General features: G+C 42.5%; 1 protein-coding gene across 3 annotated transcripts in view; it reads right to left on the bottom strand.

Moving 5' to 3' along the window:
- GPATCH2 (G-patch domain containing 2) overlaps window positions 1–23,995 on the bottom strand; it is a 221,051-nt gene that overhangs the window by 179,343 nt on the left and 17,713 nt on the right. For all 3 annotated transcript variants that reach the window (XM_019483166.2, XM_019483165.2, XM_014597996.3), the window contains exons 2-3: window positions 16,462–17,175; window positions 9,815–9,876 (exon numbers count right to left, since the gene is read on the bottom strand). In XM_019483166.2, coding sequence (XP_019338711.2) covers window positions 9,815–9,876; window positions 16,462–17,175 — 776 coding nt within the window. The remainder of the gene's footprint in view (window positions 1–9,814; window positions 9,877–16,461; window positions 17,176–23,995) is intronic.

Raw genomic sequence — 23,995 nt, 5'->3', positions numbered from 1 at the left:
CAGTTGGGATCACCATATCCTTATATAGTAACAGTATAGGAGCTGTGTTTGCATCCTGATGTAATGATCATTGAACACACGATGATTCAGTCTTCTGAAGACAGAGCTGGCACATCAGAAGCTATACTGGATCTCTTTGTTGCTGTTGGCTGTCTCAGAGATGGCTGCCAAGGTATGCAAGGTGTTCAATGATCTCCAGCTCCTGTCCAGTGAGGATCTCTGCCAGGGGAGTTGACTGGCCCAAAGCAGGCTGGTGAAGCACCTTTGTTTCTATGATGTTAAGGGTCAGTCCCACACACTGGTAAGCTTGAGAGAAGCAGTTAAGGGCTGTGTGTAGGTGCTTCTCGGTACATGCAATGACAGCACAATTATCAGTGTACTGAAGTTCCACAATTGAGACTGAAGTAACTTTGGTTTTGGCACAGAGGCAGGAGAGATTGAAAAGTTTCCCATCCATCCTGTACTTGATGCCGACACCATGTGGCAGACAGTCATGGATGAGCAACTTGATGACCACAAGAAAGGTGGAAAACAGAACTGGTATGATCACACAGCCCCCCTGCTTGACACCAGTTTGAATGGCAAAGGGCTCCATAGCAGAGCCACTACGTAAGATGGAGGCAGCCATCTGGTTATGAAAGAGTCTTAGGATGGTGATGAATTTCCCTGTGCAGCCAAACATTGAAAAACCTCTTATCTAAGTTTGGCTGCCCAGGAAACATACAAACACATCAGGGGTTAATCATTCCTAAACTTCAGTGAATATCCCCAGTCTAGTTTCCTTGAGTAGATCTTAGTGCACTTCAAGTAATTGGACAAATCTTACCCCAAGTCACTACATGATCAGTCTAGGGATGTAAATATCATTTAAAAAATGACCTATTTAACCTCTTCTAATCCTCCTCCTGGTGCTGCGGATCCTAGCAGAGGGTGTTCAGCCCACAAGTGGATGCCTCCGGCATAATCCCGCATAGCACGTCCATCCATCACATGCCCCCAGGCTGGGAGAACCACCAGAGCCTGGCGGACAGGCAGGTGGAAGGAAGGCACCACCCAGGGCTCTGGCTGCCCACAGGCTGAAGGCACTACCTGGGAACAGTCCCATGAAGGCAGGAGCCCCTGTGAGTTCTATGGAGGTTGGGGGCACCTGGTTCCATGCAGCCTGTCCCTGAGGCACCTGATAGCAGCCCTGCTACTGTTCTCACTCCTATTTAAGCCCTGCTCCACTGCACAACTTTGCCTGGCTCCACTCCCCCAGGTAACTGCTAATTACCTCCCTGCCACAGCAGCTGCACAAGGCTGCAGACTGGATCTGCACCACCTCCTGGGCAGCCCCTGTTGAAGGCACTCCTCCAACAGCACTGAGCTGGGACGTAAACAGTAAATGTTAAATGGTATAAATGTAATTACCATTTAAACTTTTCTATCCTTAGATCAGTTCTAGTCTATTATCACTGCCCTGGCTGAATTTACACACTACATTTGGTTTCCAGCTATACAGTGAACTTATACAGCTAACTGCCAGTAGGTTTTCCATGTCCAGTAAACATGTTCTGAGTTGAGATCCATCTTATGAATGGCAAAATTAAATTTTTAGTCACTTCATTAGCAATCATTTCTTGAGGAGCTCCTCTAGGTACAGAGCAGGGGCAGGCAAAGTCCAGCCCGCAGGCCAGATTTGGCTAGCAGTGGACTGCATTTCCCAGCAGCCCCTGCCCACGTGGCTAGGGCACTCTTCATGGAGACGCCAGTAGTAGCTGTGCTGTGATAGCATGGGGCCAGGGTTTCCATGGAGACTGGCCCCAGAAGCACTGGCAGGCTAACCTCTTCCTGGTGGAGCGAGGGCTAGGCTGTAGACGGAAGTGGGGTGAGCTCAGCTGCTGCCACCTGTGCAGGGCAGACAGTAGTGGCACTGCTGGGAGGGATGGGCAGGCTATGGGGAATATTATACTATAGTACTATAGTATATACTATTACAATATACTATGGGGGGGCTATGGGTAATTTTGGGCTGGCTGTAGCCTCCCCAATCTAGCTGCCCCTCCTCGCAGGGCACATGGCAGGGCGTGGAGCTGCTCTAGAGCCAGGCTGGGATCTTGCAGTGGTGACAACGTGGTCCAGAGCCAGGGCAGAGCTGCGATCTGCATCTTGCATGCCCCAGGCAGGGATGTGCAGGCAGCGGATCGCAGCTCTGCCTCGGCTCCTTGCTGTGGTTACAGCGTGGTCCAGAGCTGGGGAAGAGCTGCAATCTGCAGCCTGCATACCCCTGGACCACGCTGTCACCACCACAAGACCCCAGCTTGGCTCTGGAGCAGCTCCGTGCCCTGCCGCATGCCTTCCCAGCACTGCTGGGGCCAGTCTCCAGAGAAACTCTGGCCTCGCACTATCAAAGCGTGGCTGCTGCTCAGATCTCCATAGAAACTGGCTCCAGCCATGTGGGCAGCGGCTGCTGGGAAATGGAGCCCAGCTTCCAGCTGGATCTGTCATTTTGCCCATCCCCGGTATAGTGGAATGGCCCTGATGCTTGGAATTTACACCAAAGATCTAGCAAAATTTCAATTTCTGTTTCTACATTGGCATATTATCTACTGTGGTACCTTCCTCTAACAACAGGTTGTGAAATTATACAGCTTTATAAACTGAAAGCACTTGTCATTAGACACAGGCCCTTCCATGAGCTGTCAGTTCTAGATTGAGCATCACAGATCTGCTTCACTCCAGGTCCCTCTCGATCAGGATGGTTCATAAATCCCTAACAAACTGTCTTCTTGTTGCATAAAAATAACTGTATAAAGGTGCCTCTGCCTCATTATCTTCCATTTTTTTCCAAAAGTTCTAACCCCCCTTCAAAGACGGCTATGAAGAATATTTTTAGGATTGCTAGCAGATTCACAAGTCACACTAAGACGCTGCTGGTAAAATATATATAAGCAAAAACCCACTGCTAGGTACTATTCTGCTCCATCATCAATTTACTTATTTTATAAGCTTTCAGGAACAAGCATTTTGTAGAATTTCAGATTGCAGATAGATATAATATTGATATTTCAAATGGCTTTGAAACAGACATATGCACCAGATAATATAGACGCAAACTATATAAAATAGTGATTGCTCTTTCCAGGTACTTTTTTGGCATACTTTGTCCACTTTTGAAGCATATTATGCGATCCTTCAGGTATCCCAAAGTGCAACATCACCTCTCTAAGGCTTCTGGTGCTCTTGGCACTGCTGTTCCCAGCAATCAGGCTGTAGCCCTGGGCATCCTATGGGCAGAAGAATCAGGAGAGAGAATAGAGTGCTTCCCCAAATCAGTCAGGCCCTAGCAGAGCAGTTAAAAGAAACATAGTTGGGAGCCTAGGGTCCCTACACAGTCAACAGCAAGAGTCTAGCACCTCTGAAAAGGTGATGGTGATTCAGAGAGCCCAAAGATTAAGATGCATGCATGCAGAACTAGCCAATAGGAAACATTAAGCACAAAGATAGGCTGAAATAATCCTGCCCCTTTCGGGGCTTTAGAGGTCTGACGTGGGGATACACAAGGCACTTCTGTTCTCTGCAGTCTTCTTTTAAGAGCAGACACCTACCTGGTGCAACGGTACAATTCTTTTATGTGCTAGCCTAGCAGATACAGAACATGCCCAGCAAATGGGAGATCAATGTTAAAGGATTTCCTCAGTCCATAAGACTCAAACCTATATCTCACTCCAGCTAAAGTGCCCCAAACTCCAAGCTACTGGCTATGCTGGACTGGATTAGTGGGCAGAAAGGAGAGCAAGAACAAGACAGAAAGAGCTGCCTTTGTAGGCTAGTGGTTATGACACTTCCCTAGGATGGTGGAAGGGGCATGTGTGCATTGGGGAAGGGTAAACTGGGTTTTAATTTCTGCTCTCAAGATTATTTTCCTTTTTTTAAATCCACAAACTGTTTAACATTAAATATAGTTTGTGGAATCTAGAGAGCAGGTATGAGAACCTAGATCGCCCCATCCCTCTACAAGCTGTAGTTTCTAACCTCTACAGTCAGACTGCCTCTTGTTCACTCTCCTTTTGGTTTTATGATGTGTTCTTCACTCCACCTTGTCTCAGATGCAACAGGAGGGACGCAAAGTATCCATAGTATACCATAGCCTGGTGGGAGAGGTAGGTTTGGAAAACATAACATAGAGGCCTCCTACTCCTTGGGTAAGTGCTTTAGTATCTTGGATGTTATCCAATAGGCAGCCACTACAACAAACCACACGGCTACATGTTTTTGAGTGAGAAAGCCTGGCTTCGTCTGTTGTTCTGAAACAAATGGCATGTGCAGGAGCCTAATTTTAGATTTCTAGTGAATTTTGTGTCCCAGATGCATATACTAAATGACTTTAGATGCTTCATGAGCTGGGGGTTTGGGAAATTTTTTTTTGCACTTAGGTAGAATTGAGGTATCTAAGTACCATTTTAGGCTCCTGAAGTGCCTCTCTCTTGATCATGTACCTAGTCCCAGTTTAAAGACAGACTCTATTGGTCAAAAGTTACATCAGACCACTGAAATGGAAACAACTAAATCCAACTGCAACAACATTATAAGAATAGTTATGAAGTCAGGAAATGCAAGTTTTAAGAATTAAAGAATTAAAGTACTACAGCCAGCACTGCACTTCCTATGTATTTTATGATAAATACTTAGCCCATGGCAGTATTTTAATATACAGTAAAGCATAAATTAAATAGCTAGTAGCCAGAGATGAATAGGCTGATGCTGCTTGTGTATGAGCAGGTCCAAAAGATAGCACCTTCTTTTTTCCAGGATGATTGGATGAAAGGCAATTAAGTCAGTCATTTCATTTTCCAACTTTGTTTTAGCTACTCAGGTTTAGCTTTACCAAAATATGTTGTTTCAGAGTGCTTCCAGGGGTCTATAAATACTTAGGTAACTTATCTAAAATAATAAAGTTTGCATATCTGTTGTGTTGTATTATAAACGTTACTTACAGATCTATTAACATTGTGTGCTAATACTATATTCCTTATTTGCCCACTGAAGAATTACTTAGCCAATCTGAAGAAGGAGCAGCCTTACTGTAGTATAAATGGATTAAGAGCTTGGGGAAATCAAAAGAAGTCCAAGTAAGGAAGTAGTGCAGCCAAGGGTAGAAAGATCTGTAACAAAGATAGCATACACACTCCAGAACTGTATCCATGATTCATGGGTCTGAACAAGAAAACCTACTGGCAAAGTATAGTTTCATCTCCATTTAGTGCCAACTTCCTCAAGATACAGCACAGCATTACTATAAGTTGCTGTGTGAGATCACATGGCAGAGTTCTATGCTGCAGACAGCCCTAAGGATGGCTCGTATTAAGGTCACTTGCGCGTATGCTTTATGAGTCTTTCATTGCGAGATGATGTATTGTTTTTTCCAGGACAGCCTCTGCCTCATTCCAAAGGCTAGCTGTTGCTCAGGGTGTCTGTGTAGCAAATAGAGCCCATTTCCTGGAATAACCTGGCCTTATTTGTTGCAGAAATTGAGGCACACATAGTAAATAAAGCAGAGAAGGAGAGGGATGGAAAGGATGACCTAAGCAATTGAGGGCCAACCTTTAGGACTGAATTCTATCCCTCCCTCTAACAGTTCGTATGTGATACTGGGCAAATCACTTTGACCATGTTCACAGGAGAAGACGTGTGTTCTACTTGAGGTAGTTGGGGCCAGAATTGAAAACAACGCAATTGCAAATGAAATCAACAGAAATTCTGTTGCGAACACATGTTATAGTCAGACTGCCAAATGTGACCAGAGAAGGAGAAATCAGTTCCTAGGCATTTCAAAGTTTACAACAAGGACTGGTAGGCAGTCCATACCTTAATAGCTGTGCAACCTCACAGATGGTTATGAAGATCAAAACATTAGATCTTTAAGCACTCAGTTACTTTTAGAGGTGACTACCTAAGAAAGCCATGACATTCTGTAAATTCTGTATTCAAAAGAGTTGGAACAAGAATGTGATCACCTTTTAAAGGAAGGTAAAATGAAACAGGACTATCTACTCATTTGGTGAACACTCTCCTTTGCACACTGAAAGAGGCAGGCATTCTGTAGAAAGAGATAATGTGTGATAATATAATTAAGGACTGTGGTAATGCAATTAATGACTACCAATGGAGGCTTGCAAATGACTCAATAGAGGGTGCATGGGCACCTTTAATTCTGGCATTTCCTAATTTTGAATGATTTATTTTCTACCCAAAGCTTTTTTCACTTTTTTTTTTTGCATGGGCTGACCAGAGAAGCATTGCCCCAAAAAGAACATATTTGGGCAATGTAAGAAGTTTAGTGAACATTACAAAAACAAAATAGGTTTTCCCCAGTGCTAAAAGGCTTTCTTGTTAGGAGTGAACTGATCTCTGTGTTTTAGTTTTTTCAAAAGTGTATTTTACTAATAGTACGTACATCATATTCTAATTTTTATTGGGCAAACTCAGTGCTAAAGTCTGGGTTAACAGCTAAAATTCCAAGTCCTTCTCTCCAGAAATGTATGTGCTCCAGCTGCTCTTACTCCTTTCTGTTGATATATTTCCTTTTTAATAGTATTATTGAAAATCATATCCTGTGCTGGAAATCCCTATTTTTGCCGCCTTCTCTTTTCCACTTAGGGTGGAAACAGACGTTGTCCGTCTCATTTGTTACAAATGCTAAGCAAATAGACCAGAGGTGGTCAATTATTTTGGTTGGAGGGGCACTTTAGGAATCTGGGTGAGCTGTTGCAGGCTGTGGGGGAGGGGGGGGAGCAGGGGGGGTGAGGGGGTATGGTGACCCAGCCCAGGACAAAGTCAGGTAGGGAAGGGTGCTGACTTGGGCATATGCAGTGTTGAGGGGGGGCAATTGATACTATCCGGCCCAGGCCCATCCACCCCACACTCACCGGCAGGGGTGCCAGATGGAGCAGGGTTTCCAATCACCGGCAAGGACCTTTTTGGCAGGGCATACATACTCTGCTGGGTGGATCAAATGGGGCTGTGGGTGCGAGGGGAATCTGCGTCTGGGAGTTGGGGCTGAACGCAGGATCACGGGGTAGTGTGAGGGGCAGAGGTGCTATCTGCTTCCCACATGGCAGGGATGTGTGGGGTATGGATTGTGGACCATGTTCTGGCTCTGCGCTCTCACCACCCCATGATCCCAGCCCCCATCTACCCCACTCCCAGACACCATACCCTGCCCAGCTGTGAGGATACCAGCTGGTCTCCATGGACACCTTGCCCACCTACTCTGTCCAGCACCCACGGCGGTGGATGCAGGGCAGACAGGCCAGGGTTGCCTGGGCAGTGGAGCCAGGTCTGGCAGCAGCCAGAAGGAGCTGTTGCTGGGGCTGCTGAGAAGTAGTCTAGGCACCATGTCACACTGCCCCTGCCCTACCACATGCTCAGGAGTGGTGGAACTGGCCACATGCACCATGGCCCAGGCTGCCCCCTGCACTTGGGCCAGGGCCACATGGAGGGCTAGTTCTGGCTCACAGGCCATATTTTGCCCACCCCTGAAATAGATGCTGAAACCCACTGTTGTGCCACATGAAAGGAAAATCAGTGGCACAATAAAGGTGGTAAGAGAATCTGTTGCTTTATTTTGGCAGACTTCTGTTAGCTCTGTGGTGCTTCCCCTGCTCAGCCAGACCTGTGGCCCAGGTCTGGCAGGGCAGGATGAAGTTCTTCTCCATCCAGTCATGGCTGAGTGGGGAAGTGGGGCTTTTCCTTGGCCAGTCAGACTCATTTCTCTGCCAACACAAGGAAGACGGTCTGGCTCAGTGGGGAAAACCACATTTTTCTGAGTCTGGCTAGGTGGGAAAAGTGAGGAGGTCATATTGCCTCATCTCACACCATCAAAAGGGGGTGGGGACAGGGACAAGGGGTAATGTGTGTTTTGCCCAGTGTAGAAGATGATCTGTGTGCTTTGACACATTGCAGCAGAGCTGATCCATTTCATTTGGTGACATCTATTTCTAGTCTTAGATATGTTGACTCCTGCCTTCAGTTGATGCATAATAACATGCTAATTTTCAACAAGTGCCTTTGTACTTTTTCCTCCCATTTCCCCTCAGGTATGAAAGGAGCTCCCCCAAAGCACCTGCAAAGCTCAGTATATTTCTCCAAATTCCTCCTTAAAATTTTTCTTCTCCTTGGTACTTATAAAAGGCCTGACAATTGTTAGACTGCTGATTTGCTGAGACAGCCAGCACTGTTTCCTTGCAATTCCCCATCTGCCTGTATACAGCTCGTCTCTTGTCAATATTTAAAGTATAATCTCTTTGGGATAGAAACAGTGTTTTTTTCTTTAGCAAAAAAGGGCCATACCTACAGCTCCTAAGTGCTACAGCATTGTACGTAAGGGACATTCTTAATAGTTACGTTTTATATAGACAAGGTTTTGTTGTCTGCTTCCAAAATTTTAAACATCAGTTCAAAGTTACCTAAAACAAAAAGTTAAAGAACACAGAACAATAACTTTGACACTAACAGGAGACTTAGAAATATCAATCATTAGCAAATTTAAATGAGTCTAAAATGGAAACAATAACATTCTCCCGAACTAAAAGACATCACGACATTAAATTAGATTCAGAGTAAAAATTAAATAAATAAAATAAAAAATAAATAAGTAAATCACCAAAATAATTAATTCGCAAAATATAAGGTAAAAAATAGCAAACTTCTGGCTCACCTTTTCTATGCAAAAGAACAATAAATAATTTTAACTATTTTTTAAGAATCCAATTTTAAAACCAAGATATTCTACTAGAAACACACACAGAGAACAGGTACAAATGATTGATACAATTTTTCAAGAATCAAACTGAAATAGAAAATAAGAAAAACTACAACTCTTACAAAATAGAAATGTAGTCTTCTGAATGTTAGTTATCTCTCTTTACAACTGTAATTTCCCAAAACAAAACAAAAAGATCAAACCAATACAGATTGAAAAAAGGAACATTATATTATTAAAGTTGCCATTTACTCATCAAAAACATACAGGACTATAAATATCAGTTAGAAAAAGTAGGTGCTTTTTTGTATCAGTTACATAAAAATATATGCTGAAACACAAATACCTTTTATTGCACAGGGCAGATATTTACAAAACCATAACCATAATGCAGGACCATTAGCAGGTGGGTCCAGGAAATTGCTAGATAATCAGATTTCTTTGATTAAAAAACAAAACAGGAATGTAGTGTACCTTTACAGAAATAAAACTGGGAAAAGAAAACAAAACAAGTAATTTCTGTATAGTACAAACCACTGTGAAAAGTTTAAGTCTTCACACCAAAAAAAATACAGACCTGATCATGCTGTCCATAAAAAGGTAAATTTCAGATGTATAAGTAATGCACTGCAGGAAGGGAAACCCTCTACATAACACTGGTTTTTGACATTTTATAATTCTGGGTTGGCAAAGAGACACTGACCTCAATGACTTTTTTTCAGAGAATAAGTTTTCAGTCAATGAAATTTAGATAAATTTATTTACTTTTGTACTTTTCCCATATTTGTCTTGGATGTATTTATTTTAATACAAAGGATAATGTAAATTGCTCAAAAAACCTACCTAATATGAGCTTTATATACAAGCTTTCAGAGATAAACACAGGATTTAATGATTTTAGGTCATGGAGATAGAACACCATTCTATAATATTTAAGAATGAAGAAGTAAGTTATACCCTCAACTTGTAAGGGAGAACATTAAAACAACTGGAACAGTCATCAACCTACTAACTTGCAATTCTTATAGAATTTAGACTGATAAGTTGGAGGAAAAAAAAATACATCACTACCTTGTCTTCCCTCATCATTGGTAAACAAACCAGCATCACTGCTGCTCAGGCTACTGGATTCACTGTAATAAGGAAAAAAAAGAAAGAGAAACAGATCAAAAGAACAATTGATCTCTCAGTCGTAAAATTTTAAAGTGACAAGGCTATGCTCAGATAGAACTTAAGCCCAACAAAAGATCTGATAGAAAATAAGATGATTTTTTTAAAATCAAACTGCAAATATCCTAGTTCCATTAACTACAGAGCATATTATTTTTGGTACATAAAACCACAGGAATCTAATGGGACCCTGACAGTAAGCCAGATGTGACTGCAACGAGGTGCTGACACAATTGATGCATTTTATTATCTGCTTCCATCAAATGTTCACTGCTCCTTTCTTATGCTGTGCAATTCAGCTTGATCCTAGAACACCACTGCTCAATAAAATGGGAAAAATCTCAATCAAAAGCAGTCTAAGCCTTTCTTCAGCACATGAAATACAAGTGTGTGGAGATGGAATTACTTTTCTTAACAACATTTGCAAATATTCTGGAAAATGCATTGCTTAAGGATTCACTACAACTACATTACTCGGAGAGAAAGAAAAAAGTTTACAACAATGGAATCTATTAAATCAAAGGAAAGGTCACCCTGGGAAGAATGAATATGAACATGACAGCAAAAGAAAATGCAAGTTACGATTTACTTTTCTGTAACTTCTGACATGGCCTTATAAACAAGAATGTGTTTATATAGTGTACTCACAATATATGCACACTCCTATACATAAATTTGAAGCCAGGAAGGGAGAGAGGAATTATTTTGTTTTCTTTTTGTTGAACCCAATGTAAATCACACTATTTGGTAAGATTAAAAGTCTTAAAAATTGTCTCCTGTATTTAAAATACAGCAAAGATCAAGGCAGCGTGTGTGTGTGTATATGCGTGTGCGCACACATATACACATACCTCTCATTTGACAAAGATGTTTTGTTTCTTGTTATTTTATATTATATACATAGTACAATATTTTATACTTAAAATTATACTTAAAATATTATACTTCTAATGCACCAATTCTCATGATAATATATCCTTTAGTTCACCTCCAATGAAATAGGGAGTAACTTTTTAAAATTACATCAGCTCACAAATTAATTCAGGGAAATGGTATGTATTTCAAGTTTATTTTTAATGTAGTACATACATTATACAAATGGAAGTTAAATAACTATTTTTTCCTATTTTCTCACATGAAAAAAAAAAACCCCACTAGTTCACATATTTCAAATTATATAAATTCAGTGTTGAATTCCCTACATTTATTCATATAGTTAATTTGGATCTTGTTTCTAACTTGGGTGCTTTAACTATTTTTCAGGTCTAAAATGAATGATATTACTCAGAAAATTAAGGAAGAGACAAGGCATTGTTTTTTCCCCCTAATCCCAGTTTCATAAAAATAAACTTGAAACTGTTTATTTGTCCTGGGCAGTAAACATTTAATGGCTTATTTATTTATTTATTTGGTCATTCAATTTATATGCCACCCTTCCCAAACTCATGATAATCTGCATCTTCCTTTGGAGGTGTTCTAACAAGGTTTGAAATTGGGACAGATGTGCGGAAGTGATACAGCGGCTTGCTGAGAGGCACCTGTCCCATTCTTAAAAGGCAGAGCTGTACAAGAAGAGAAGTTTTCTGTTGTACCTTCTGCTTGAACATATTTTTATTTTACACACTTACACTCCATCTTTTATCCACAAGACAATTATAAGGCCCTGTTTACACATTACAGGTATCATGCAATTAACTGGTTAACTGCACAATTATCTAGAAACTGGCTACACATGCAAAGTACTTATCACGCCATAAAAAGCTCCAACCAGCTATAAAGTTAGACCTCAAAAATGTTTAATACCTTTATAGCCGGTTGCCACTGAGCTTTAATTTGAATTTGTAGCAGGGTCCTCCCAGTGGCAGCCTAGTTCCCTCAGCTGAGGCTGGGATTCTTGCAACTAGGGGAACTCTCAGCTCCAGCAGCTGCAGATGCTGGGTCCTGGCAATGTACCTCCCATGCTAGGACCCAGGGGGAGGCTGTGATCTCCTAGCCCCAGATGTCCCCAGGACTGAGAGATTACAGCCGACACAGTCTTCCAGCACCACGGCAGGAAGATCACAGCTGCCATGATCTCCCAGCCTTAGGGATGGGTGAAACGCCCAGGGTTGGAAGACTGCGGCTGCAGTGATATCCCAGTCTCCAGGGCTTCAGTTGCCCCTCGGAATGGGAGATTGTGGCAGCTGCACAGGGGCTCATGGGAGCTGCAAAGGCTCCCAGCTGCAGGAGCTTCTTCCTGCACCAGCAACAAAGCGTGATGGGATCTAATATGCAATCCCACAATGCTAAGTCCTGCCATGCATGTGGCACAGCAGGAGGTGTGACTGTGTGGATTGCGCATTAGATCCCATTGAGCTTTTACCTGTACATTGAGAAGGAGCCTAAGGGACTTAAGTTCTTAACCTGGATATCTAACCCAAATACAAAGATGACAACAAACCGCATGAGCTACATGAGTAAAGTGATCTTTAAAACACAAGGTCAGAGCTTGAATATTAAAATACTATAAACCTATGCACATCCTAGCATCCCATTTTTACTTTTAACATTCTGATGTAGATAGGTGCGTGTACCTCAGAATTGTACATATCCTACAACTTCATAGCTTTTTGGCTGAAACTTCACATCTCTAACTAAAGGCATTTCCTTTTTTCTTTCCATTTTTTATGGGGGGGGGGTAGGTATAAGAAATCCCTTTAGCCATCTGCATTTTGAGAAAACAGAGATGGCAACCACACATTCTTCTCACTACACAATTCCCCAGTTGATGAATATTTTACTCTCTTCTCCTCATTGATGTGTACGTTCTTGATCTATTCAAAGAGAAGCATATAAACATTTGAAAGTTTCTTGAAAGTACATCCAATGCCCATTTTTAAAATGCTAACGTTATGCAGTCACACCTCTTTCATGGCCCCAAAAACACAATTTCTGTTGGGTGCACGGTTCTCCAGACACAGGACTCTGATAATTGTAAAAGCAGAAGGCAAGCATCTAAATGAATCTACACACAGGAAGATCCTTCAGAAACTAATGTCTTGAGGATTGGAACAAGTGAAAATTGATATGGTGATTGGCATGGTAACTTTTAATTCTATTACTTTAATGTGACTATCCATCCGTGCTGCATACTCATTCTTTTTTTTTAAATAAAAGCTAGCTTGTCATCATAACAAAAGTTGCATGCTAGCCATGCTTTTTTATTTACTTTGTGTCATAAAGAAAGTTGGAGTTTATCCAGGAGTACAAGGCTTTTCTATGAATTCTAGATGTGAACCTTGGAAGATTATGGTCTTTGAAATCAAAATGAAGTTATGGCATCACAAAACTCTACAAGTAAACAATTAAGAAAGGAAGAGATTTCCATTGAACTAGTTTATCATGATCACATAAATGCCTAATTAAACACATAGAGAAAGGAAGTCAGTGGCTAAGATTTGACATCCTTTACTTCCTTCAGTTAATGTGCAAGAGGTTACAATTCACATTCACACTTCCCAAAATTATCTCCAACAAAAACAACCAGGAGGGAAAAAAAAGAGGGGGGAGAGGGGGAAGGAAGACCATTAGTATTCCTGATATTGCTACAGAATAAAGCAAGCAGGCAAAATGCTTGGCAAGACATTTCCTGTACTGTAAAGCCTTCACTGCTGTAATATACATCAATGAAGCAAAGTATGACACACGTATTTTGTTATTATTTATTTTTGGTGATCCTTTAAAAGTCAACCTTATAGACAACTATTATGAGGCAACAAACAAAGCTGACTCCCTTAACCCTAATCATCAGTGAGCAGCCTCAATGGAATCATTTAAACACTGACATTTCAAAAGCTAGAGGGTTCTTTCTTCTACCACTGTCCCATTGCGGAAGTATTAAAAGCTTACAGTTAGAAGTCTAGAGATCATTAGTTATATTTCCTTTATTTCCTGGCTTAACATTTTAACTGTGCAGTTTAAGTAATGCAGCAAAAATATTATGTTAAAAAAATACTTTAAACTTTACCCAGGCCTATTTGATTACAGCTTAAAAAGCTGAGGAATTTTACTCCTTTTTTAGGTTTACATATTTGGACTGATTAAAAAAAATTTTTGCTGCTGAGAGTTTAGGTAAGAATTTATTAAGAGACTTTTCAAAGCACTGTACTGTGTAGATACAAACATACAGGTACTCATTTTCATTTACCTGTGTTTTTTTTATTCTGCATTTCATTTCCCTAAATGAATCTAACCCAAGGAGTTTTAAGTAATTCACTATTTTACATCTCATAGAGTTTTAGGGTGATAGTTTTATCTGCTATTACATGCTAGTAGCAGAAACTTATTACTACTTGTTCCTCCAGCGGGATAAAGTGGTGGAGCCAAGCAGTGATAATACTTTTGAGGAATACTATCTTTTGCTAGAAGCTGGGACTTAATTAAACCAAGTGGAAGGAGTGGAGAGAAAGGGTTGGAGGGTGGGAAAAGGGAGGGCAAGGGAAAGATGCCTGCTAGCAGCTGAGGTCTTTTTAAGTCCAAGTTTTGCTGAAGGTTTAGGAAAACAGTGCCAGAGCACAGGGCTTCTAGTCTATGCTACAACACCAAATTCAATGAAATTGAAAGTGTAAGGTAAAAGCAGTTCAGGTGATGCATCTTAACACTTTGATAAATGTTGTCGTTTTGCAGTGACATTTAAAAAAATGCATTTCCCCTACACCCACACTCTGATTCCTGCAGTTTGACACACAACCCAGAAGAAAACAGCAGAATGAAGGGGGGGGGGGCAGTGATATGCTCGTGCCCTGCCCTCGCCCCTCACTCCCAAGCCACAGCCCCTACAGCCCTATTGCTGGCCCTGTACTGTTGACTTACAGTATCCTGCCCCCCAGACCATGCTGGTGCCCCAACCTGCAGCACCCCTGTCCCTACTGACACTCTTCACTCTCAACCCACAGCCCCCTACCCCCACCTCCTTTCCCCATCTCCCTGCCCTGCTGCAACCCCAGCCCCAATGCCACGTGCGCATACACACATGCACACACTCTCTCTTACCTGCCTGCAGCTGCCAGGGCCTGGGGGCAGAGCACATGATGCCATGCCTCCAATCTCTTTCCCTCGCTGCCCCAAGCAAAATCCTGGACATTTGCTGATGCTTTAAAAAACCACTTGGATGGAGATGGGAGGACCCAAAAACAGGACATATCCGAGAAAACCCGAATGTATGGTAACCCTATCCTTGTAGAATTTGTACCTTTGCATGGTACATTTTAAGGCATTTTAAAATGACAGTTAAAATTCAAGACCATAACAGTTTGCAAGCGAACAGGACAGAGATAGTGAACCCTGAATGAATTTCAATCACAAAGGGCCCAGTAAGGGCTGCTTCTGGTCCAATGCCATTTTAAAGATAATAGGAGGGAGGGAGAATTCTTTTCTATAAATATGTGACTTGGGATTCATATGGCAATTTAAACTGTCAACAGTTCTTAGGAAACAGACCACAAAAGTATATAGTACTTTTTTTCCCTTCACAATTATTCAATAACTGGAGTTAGTCATTTAACAATACTTCAGTTACTGAATAAACAAGTTATCATCTTTCCCTTGGCAAGCATCTATGTATATATATGTGCATTTAAACTGAGTGTCTAATAAGCACAAAAAAAGATCAACGCACTTCAAAAGATAAGACTGCTACTACCAAGTGAGAACGTTGTTGCTGTCAAGCCCTAAGACTGGCCAGAACTTATGTTTTAATAGGAGTTTCCCTGCTGATATTTATGCATTCAAAATCTTATGCACATGATCGGGCTCATCAGACTCTGCAGGTAACATCACTTGTATGTTGTGGAAAAATGACTTACACCTTTCTCTGTTGTCAAAATAGTACTTTGGAAACAATTACCATTGTGGTATGCCTGCTGTCTGGAATGGATGGATGAGGTGCACTGCCAGAGGGTCATCATTCCCCCATTTTTCTAATGGCAAGCTCAGGTGTTTCTGAACTGTAAATTGGTTTTTGCATTTCGTAAATGATGTGTACTCTCAGCAACCTGCAGACTTTTTATGCCCATGACACACAGGCACAGACTGTGTAACTGGTGCATCTAAACACTGATAACCTTCTGATGTATAGCAAAAACAACCATACTACCAGTACCTAGAAGTTAGAAAATCTGAGCTAATCAATTACCTTGCATGACACTGACTGAAAACTGTCACTAGTTGACATACCTAGCATAAAAACAATGATTAACTCAATTTCCTTAATTCTGAAGTGATTTGTAGGGATTTTTCCTTGAATTAACTATTTGTTTTGTTGCTATCCTATCACTTATTAGGCTTCCCCTTGCATGGTATTTCAACACCCAAGTAATCTGACACTGTACAACGTCTGAAGTAGTATTACTGGGTAAGGAAAGACTCCTAGCATTTACTTATTAAAAAAAACATTGTTCTAGATTGTATTTTAAAACATTTGGAATAAAGGAATCAAAGCTTCACCTTCACTGTGAAGATTAATAAATCAAAAAACTTTCATTTGGTACAAAAGAAAGATAACATACAACCTGTCACTCATGTTCTCATCTGAGCCCTTTTGTTCTTCATACTCCATTTTTTCTTTATTTGCCTGGTTCACTTCTTCATTTTCTATGACCACTCCTTCATCCAAGATTTCTGGTCCTTGTCTAGTTGCAGCTATTTTTCTTTTTTTCACTTTGCTCTTGGCAAACTCTTGATGTTGGTAAAATCTGTTGTCACTGTCCATTTCCTGATCCCTGATGTTATCCTGCTGCTGGGTCAATGTCAGCGTACTTGAAACTTCTGGTGGTGGATCTATTGCCATGCGTTTCACCTTTCTTCTCCTACGCAAGGTTCTGTTTCCTAAACTGTCCATAGCCAGATCCGATTCATGCCACAGAGGTCTTTTGCCTCTAACATTATTTAAGTTTGAAGAAGGCCTCCGTTTAGCGACCAACAGCTGGTCATCAGAGTCACTGTGGTCTTTCTTATTAGCATGATTCTCTCTGTAGTCTTTACTCAGTTCTTCTGGACTGGAATCAGAACCTTCACTTAAACAGTGACCAGTTTCCCAAGGATGATGAGTGGTAAACGAACGTCTTTTCCGCCCCCTCCTTTTTCTTGCCTGACGTTTTAGAAGACAAGACACGCTACGAGAATGATCTCCAGTATCAGCAAAACCTCCTCTGGCTTGTTCTGAACTTTCCTCCAGTGCTGAGACCAGATCGTGAACTAGCTCCTCCATAGTCTTACTGAAATGCCTACATTTGCAGAGGGAAAGAATAAAATAAATAAACAAACAATTACTGCTTTTGAACAGTGAAAAAGTGACATATATCAAATTCAATAACCTATTTTATAGATCAATACTAGTCACTGAAAGCTAGTTTTGATGCCAGGTCTTATAAAGCAATCGAAAGATAAAAAACAGCTAATTTTATATATTTTTTGCCATGTGTATTAGGTCTCTCACCCCTCTCTCTCACCCAATTTCCATCTTAATGACAACAGAAATTTATTAGACATTACAGGTATCACACAATTAACTGGTTAACAGAGCAATTACTTGGAGATGAGCTTCACATGCAAAGTACTTATCATGCCATAAAAAGCTCTAACCAACTATAAAGTTAGACCTCGAAAATGTGTACTAACTTTATAGCTGGTTGCTACTGAGCTTTAATTTGCATCTGTAGCAGGGTCCTGTGGCTGGGAGCCCCATTAGCTGATGAGGCTTCCAGACACAGGGGTGTGCTTTTTCCAGTCAGGGCCATAAGTCCTGCAACCGCTTGGGACTCTCAGTTCCAGTGGTTGCCAATTCTGGGCCCCGGCAGCATGGGGACCCACAACCCCACAGCTGAGGATGCTGGGGGCTGGGACCTAGCTGGACCTAGCAGTTGGGAAGCACAGCTACCCCATGGGCAACTGGTACCTCCTGAGTCAGGGGCAGCATGGAAGTAGCCCCAACTAGCCAGGAAGCATAAGCGGGGCACCTGGAAGTACCAGCAGTGCTCCTCCTGGTGCCCCCACTCCCCAGCTGGCGCTCGCAGGGGGCAGCGGTGCTCCTGCCTGCCCCCTCCCCCCACCTGTCACCTAAGCAGGGCTCCAGCATGCTCGGGGGTGTGTGTGTGTGTGTGTGTGTGTGTGTGTGTGTGTGTGTGTGTGTGTGTGTGTGTGTGTGTGTGTGTGTGTGTGTGTGTGTGTGTGTGTGTGTGTGTGTGTGTGTGTGTGAGAGAGAGAGAGAGAGAGTGCCAGCCAGCATTGTATATCCCTTACAGAAATAATGTTTCAGCTCCATTTTGGCATTTAGGGAGCATCAAGAGATAATCATTCTATGACAACCTTCTTGTAGTATTTTTAAAAGAAGTATATATTAAAAAAATAGTGACCAGTTCTGTCTTACTAAATTTTGTCTCTTTATATAATCTTTTAAAATACTGAGTCAATAGAATGAGATTTAGTAGACAGAGACCACTCTCTAAACTCTATAAAGATTCAAGGCAAAGTTGTCTACTAGGATCTGACCAGGAAAGAAAACATGATACCTAAAACAGAGACGCACTGTGTAGTCAGGAAGCAAGAATTTTACTATAGCCTAAAGCTCGGGTCCTCTCACTACCATTTAGCATATTTGTCACCCAGTATATTTAAATAAGTTCATCCGTATGCACTGCAAACGTAATTAAGAAAAAAATCTATATACAAACAGCAATTCCTGAACACCTGGGAGGAGCAATCAAAAACTAACCACATTCTCACACCAAAATATTGTCAGCATCTTTTATCAAGTGCTAACAGGAGGAGTTGCTGCACATTATTACATTATGCCTCTTAATATGCAGTGAAAATATGCTCAGTAACTTAACAAGTCAGATGTCCAAAAGAAGTTCACATAGTTTTAGAACAAGGCTTAAATACCACCACCACTGAGGTTGCAAAACGGGAGAGGTAAGCCATACATCACACATATTCATCCACTCATTCACCATAGACCCTGATCCTAAAAGGTACCTAGGAGGATGGCCCAGTGACTGGGCATGAACAAAAGACAGAAGACCTGGGTTCTGTCTCTCTAATTCTATCAGTGATTTGTTGTCTAACTGGACAACACTTGTCCTCATTGTACCTGGGTTTTTCTATCTAAAATTGGAATTCCACTACCTTAAAGTTCTTGAATTCTTTACATGCAAAGTAATACGGAATTTCCAAATATTAATGTAGAAAGGAAGCAGGACACACATAAATTCAATTCAGCATATTTAAATTTCAGCTGCAAGAGAAATTACTTGAACTGTTTTCATTTTTTAAAGTTTCAGAATGAGCTTAAACAAATTTCTTAACAAGATTTATATATATGACCATAAACTACCTTTCCCCTGTGTTTGAGAAACAATTTTGATGGATATCAATTTAAGACAAAAAGTATGCCAAATAAAGCATTATTTATCTGAAAATTCAGATGAGATAAAGCATTCAATAAAATCTATTTAGATAAAAGATAGTTGCTTAAAAACTGCAATATGAAGTTTACATTTAAGAAATCCAGCTATTTCTTTTCCCTCTAACTTCTTCTTCACTTCTTCTTTTCCCAACTTACCTATGGTAAGAATTTTAGCCACTGGTCTAATTGTAGCAGTAAACCATACTTTGTACTTGGCACATCTTACACAGTATTTGAAGTGAAATGTAAAAAAGTCTTCAGCATACCAACATTTCTGGCCCTTTGTACACTAAGAAGGGAGGGGGAAATAGGGCAAAATGTTTCTGCTTATTTAGTTAATTTAATATTACCAGAAAGAACTTTTTAATAGCACTTAAGTTAAGATACGGCTTAATATTTTTTCAGGCTCACATGATAGGAAAGGTATTAAACCATGTCTACAGAGGGTAAAGAGGACTTGCATCTCAGTTTTAGACTACAACTTTATTTTTAATCAGCATGACACTAGTTGTAGATGAAGTTCAGCACTTAGAAAAAAAAATATTCATGCCCTGTTGGTGGCACAGTGTTCTATACTGAGTTAAAAAACAAACAAACAAACTACTTATCAAGAACAAAGTACATTAAGGAGCTCTTTGATCTTCATTTCATTGTCCCACCACACCAAGCAATTTTGTTTTTTTCTTTATTTGGGGCGTGTCTATATGGGAAAGCTGCCTGGCAGAAATAGCAGCTATGGTGGGTGTCATGAACCTCACTACATTCTGGGGGATTCGTGGGATGTCACATGTGGTTTCTTGTGGGTGTTTTACTGATATGGCATGTGTAGTCTCTACCAATAGATAGTGCCAAACTGTATTTAGCTTTATTATTCCATGCTTATATGCACTGTGGTATTTGCTATAACACGTGTTTCTCATGTGTTATAATACGACCAGGATTGCACAATATGATAACAACTTTCAAGTGACAAACAATGAATTTCTTTGGCACCTAGGAGAGGCTCAGAGCCTAAATGGCTGGAAAGCAGTAATCTGTAAAAATTGACATCTCAAAGGAGTATGTTTACTCACAAATAGGCCCTTCCACACAATGACAAACTTACATTTTAAAAGGAGAAACCCTACCATTGGAACAGGAAGGCTATTTGTATGAAAACAGAGACAGTATCTTCAGGAAAATGGATTAGAAATCTCCATGTCTGAAGGGATGCAAATATTCTCCTGGTTTTAAGTAGATGAGGAAGGATTTTTAGTCTGGTAAGCATGCACCTTTGGGGGAAGGACGGGGGCAAGAAGATAAATGCAGTGTGGGCTCCCTGAGAATCCAATGGGGGATGCATGTAAATGATCAGATAAGAAATCATACTTAAGCTTTACCTTGAGTAAGGTTTTGTTTCTAGTTTTCCTAGGTATATAGGGAAACACTGTAGAGGTGTCGGGTAAAAAAGGTTATTGGTCTAGTAGCCCCTCTACTTATTCTTCTTCTCTCTCTCTCTCTCTACACATGGTTACAAATTTCTTATGCTTGTTTTTGCTTTTTCATATAAAGTTTTATCTTTTTATAACCCACTTACTGTCAATGATAATGGATAATGAAAACAGGCAAGCCTCTTTTTGGAGCACATGACTGGATAAGGGTGTGATTCTTACAGATGACAAAGTCCCCTCTGCTAGGTGAGGCAGGTAAAGCTAAAGTGCCAGAGGTGAGGAAGGTGACCTTTGGAGCATCTCAGTCTTCTCAACAGTCAAGAAGCAGACAGCACAGAAGGGTTTGGGGCAGAAGGGCAACCTCAAAGGTGTGAGAACACTCCAGAAGTGTCTCTCAAATGCACACATGACCCCATCCAGGTTCAGAGAGTGGGATACAGCATGTTGTTATGCCAGCACAGCTCCTAATGGAGCCACATCACCTTCTTACAAAATACAGTGTCCACACAGAGATATGCCAATACAGCTCCAGCAGTATAGTTATACTACCACTAGTTCTGCTGGTCAATTTCCCTCCTGGTATCTAATATCCTCTGATGGTCAAAGGACATCTATGTAGAGCAGGAGCAGGCAATTATTTTGGCTAGAGGGCCATTTAACAGGTTTTGGTGAGCTGTCGAGGGTTGCAAAGGTAGCCATGCCCCTTGACAGGTGCCGCACCCCCTGGTCACCATCTTGGAACTGTAAATTTTGCCCCCTAACCCGACCTTTGCCAATGGAAGTCCCTCCTCTTGCCCCTGGAAGTACTCCTTTTGGCTAGGGGTTTGCCATTTTGGAACCAGAAAATACCAAATTATATGGGGTGCACTGATAAAGATGTTTTGAGCTGATACCGATCACAAATTATTAATGAGCCACATCAGCCAATACCAATCTGATTGCCGATAGGCAGCCGGGCAGCTTGGAGAACAGAGTCTGGCTGATAGGTCTGTTGGGAGGGGAGGGAAATCGAGACCTACGTGGTGAGGGAGGGAGTTAAGCAGGGGCTGGGTTGGGGCTGCCCGGCAGGAGACAGGTGGGGCACAGGACGGAGCCATGAGTGGCTCATCTGGGGGCCACAGCTCCTGTCACTGCATGCACCTCCGGGAGGTACAGGGGCACGTGTCCCCCAGATCTGCGTGTGGGACAAGGCAGAGTGGCCTCTACCGGCTGGGGCCAGAAGCGGTGCTGGGCTCTTCCAGGTGGGGGGGTTGGGCCAGAGATGCACTCATGGCAGGTGGCAGAGGCACGGAGAGGGGAGCTGGGGAGGGGCTAGAGCCACCTCAAAATTCACCGTAGCCCCCCTTCCCAGCGCTGCCACCACCTGTTCCAAGCGCAGCCCTGGACCAGCACCCCTGCCAGGAAGAGCCCGGCACCAGCCCTGACCCCAGCCCACGGCGGGCATCCCACCCTTGCCCTGTGCACACATCCAGGGGGCACGTGCCTCCCATGCCTTCCCTGTCCCATACCCCACCCCAGCTGGGCAGCGTCTGCCCCAGTCCCACTCCCTCCCTCACTGTGGGGGCTTCGATCTAGTCCTCCCCCGCAACAGATTTACCAGCTGCTCTCCAAGCTGCTGAGCTGGCAGCGTACATGCTGCAGCTGCGCACATGTACACAGCATTTATCAGCAACATTATCAGCCACATCAGCCACAAAAAACAATTACCAATAATGTCAATTTTCCTTTTATCAGTGCCGATACAATATGGACCGATGCACAGGTGCACGCACCTCAACAAAACAAAAAAACCCAAACAAACAACATACATTAATTTGATTTCAAAAATATTTTTGTCCTGATTTTGTGCATTTGTGTAGAATACATACAGGCGATACATACTGGCTTAAAAAGAAGTTTTACATTTGTATATTGTGAGGGGTTATGGGTGGGTGGGTACAGGTTTGTGCATCTGGGTATGTGTGGGGTGAGGGAGGGTATGTGTGTGTGAGGTTTGTGGGGGAATGAATAGGTGTGCAGGGGTATGGAGTTTGTGGGGTGCTGTGTGTGGGGGAGTAGTTGGGGGGGTTGTGGCATGTGTAGAAGGGGAGAGGGGCTGGGGGCTGTGAGGCGGCATGGGCCCCTGCCAGCCCGGGCTCCATGCTCCTGCCTCCTCCTGGACCCCTGCCGGCCCCAGCCACGGGGCATCAGCATAGGCCCCATGCCCCTGCCCGCCTACTCACTGCCACTTCCTACCTGCCTGCCATGGCTGTCTTTCGCTGGCCACTTCCCTTTTTTCCTTCCCACCCACACCCACTACTCCCCTCCCCACTCACCTGCCCACCGCTCCAGCAGCATGCAGTTCCCGGCTGCATGGCCATGACTGTAAAACGCAGCAGGAGCCAGCCCACCTCCACACTCCAGGTCCCAGCACAGGGTCTTTTCTCTCTTTTTTCTAACATTACATCAGAATTTATTAACCCTTTTACCCCAGGCTAATGTAGGCAGGATGACTAAAAGCATGCATAGCACATGCATCAATTATGTACCTATGTAGCCATGATGTGTGGGTCCTGTAATATATTCCAACTTGAAAAAATGATCAAGAATCACATTTGAAGGAGCCCAGCAGGTAATATAATGCTGAAGGGCAACCAGCATGGGTTCACAGCAGGTAGATCTTGCCTGACTAACCTTGTTTCTTTCTATGAACAGGTCATTAAAAGCTTAGATGCAGGTGTCGAGGTAGATGTCATCTACTTGGACTTTAAGAAGGCCTTTGACACAGCTTCCCATCCTATTCTTATGAGCAAATTGAACGGCTGTGCCATAGATGATTACACAACCATGTGGGAGGCAAATTGGCTTAAGGGTGGTACCCAGAGAGTGGTGGTGGATGGGTCAGTATTGACCTCGAAAGGTGTGGGCAGTGGGGTCCCCCAAGGCTCAGTCCTTGGACCGCTGCTGTTCAATAGCTTCATCAGCGACCTGGATAAGGGTGTGGAAAGTACTCTGTTCAAGTTTGCAGATGACACCAAACCATGGGGCGAAGCAAACACTCTGATGGGAAGAAACCGAATCCAGGCAGACCTGGACCGGTTAGAGAAATGGGCAGAGAACATTAGGATGCAGTTCAACAAGGACAAGTACAAGGTGCTGCACCTAGGGAGAGGGAATCATCAACACACCTATAGGCCGGGGGGTGACCTCTCAGGAGCACAGCAGCAGAAA

The sequence above is a fragment of the Alligator mississippiensis genome, chromosome 1 (genome assembly GCF_030867095.1).
Source record: "Alligator mississippiensis isolate rAllMis1 chromosome 1, rAllMis1, whole genome shotgun sequence".
NCBI lineage: Eukaryota > Metazoa > Chordata > Crocodylia > Alligatoridae > Alligator > Alligator mississippiensis.
This window is presented reverse-complemented; position numbering and strand designations above follow the sequence as displayed.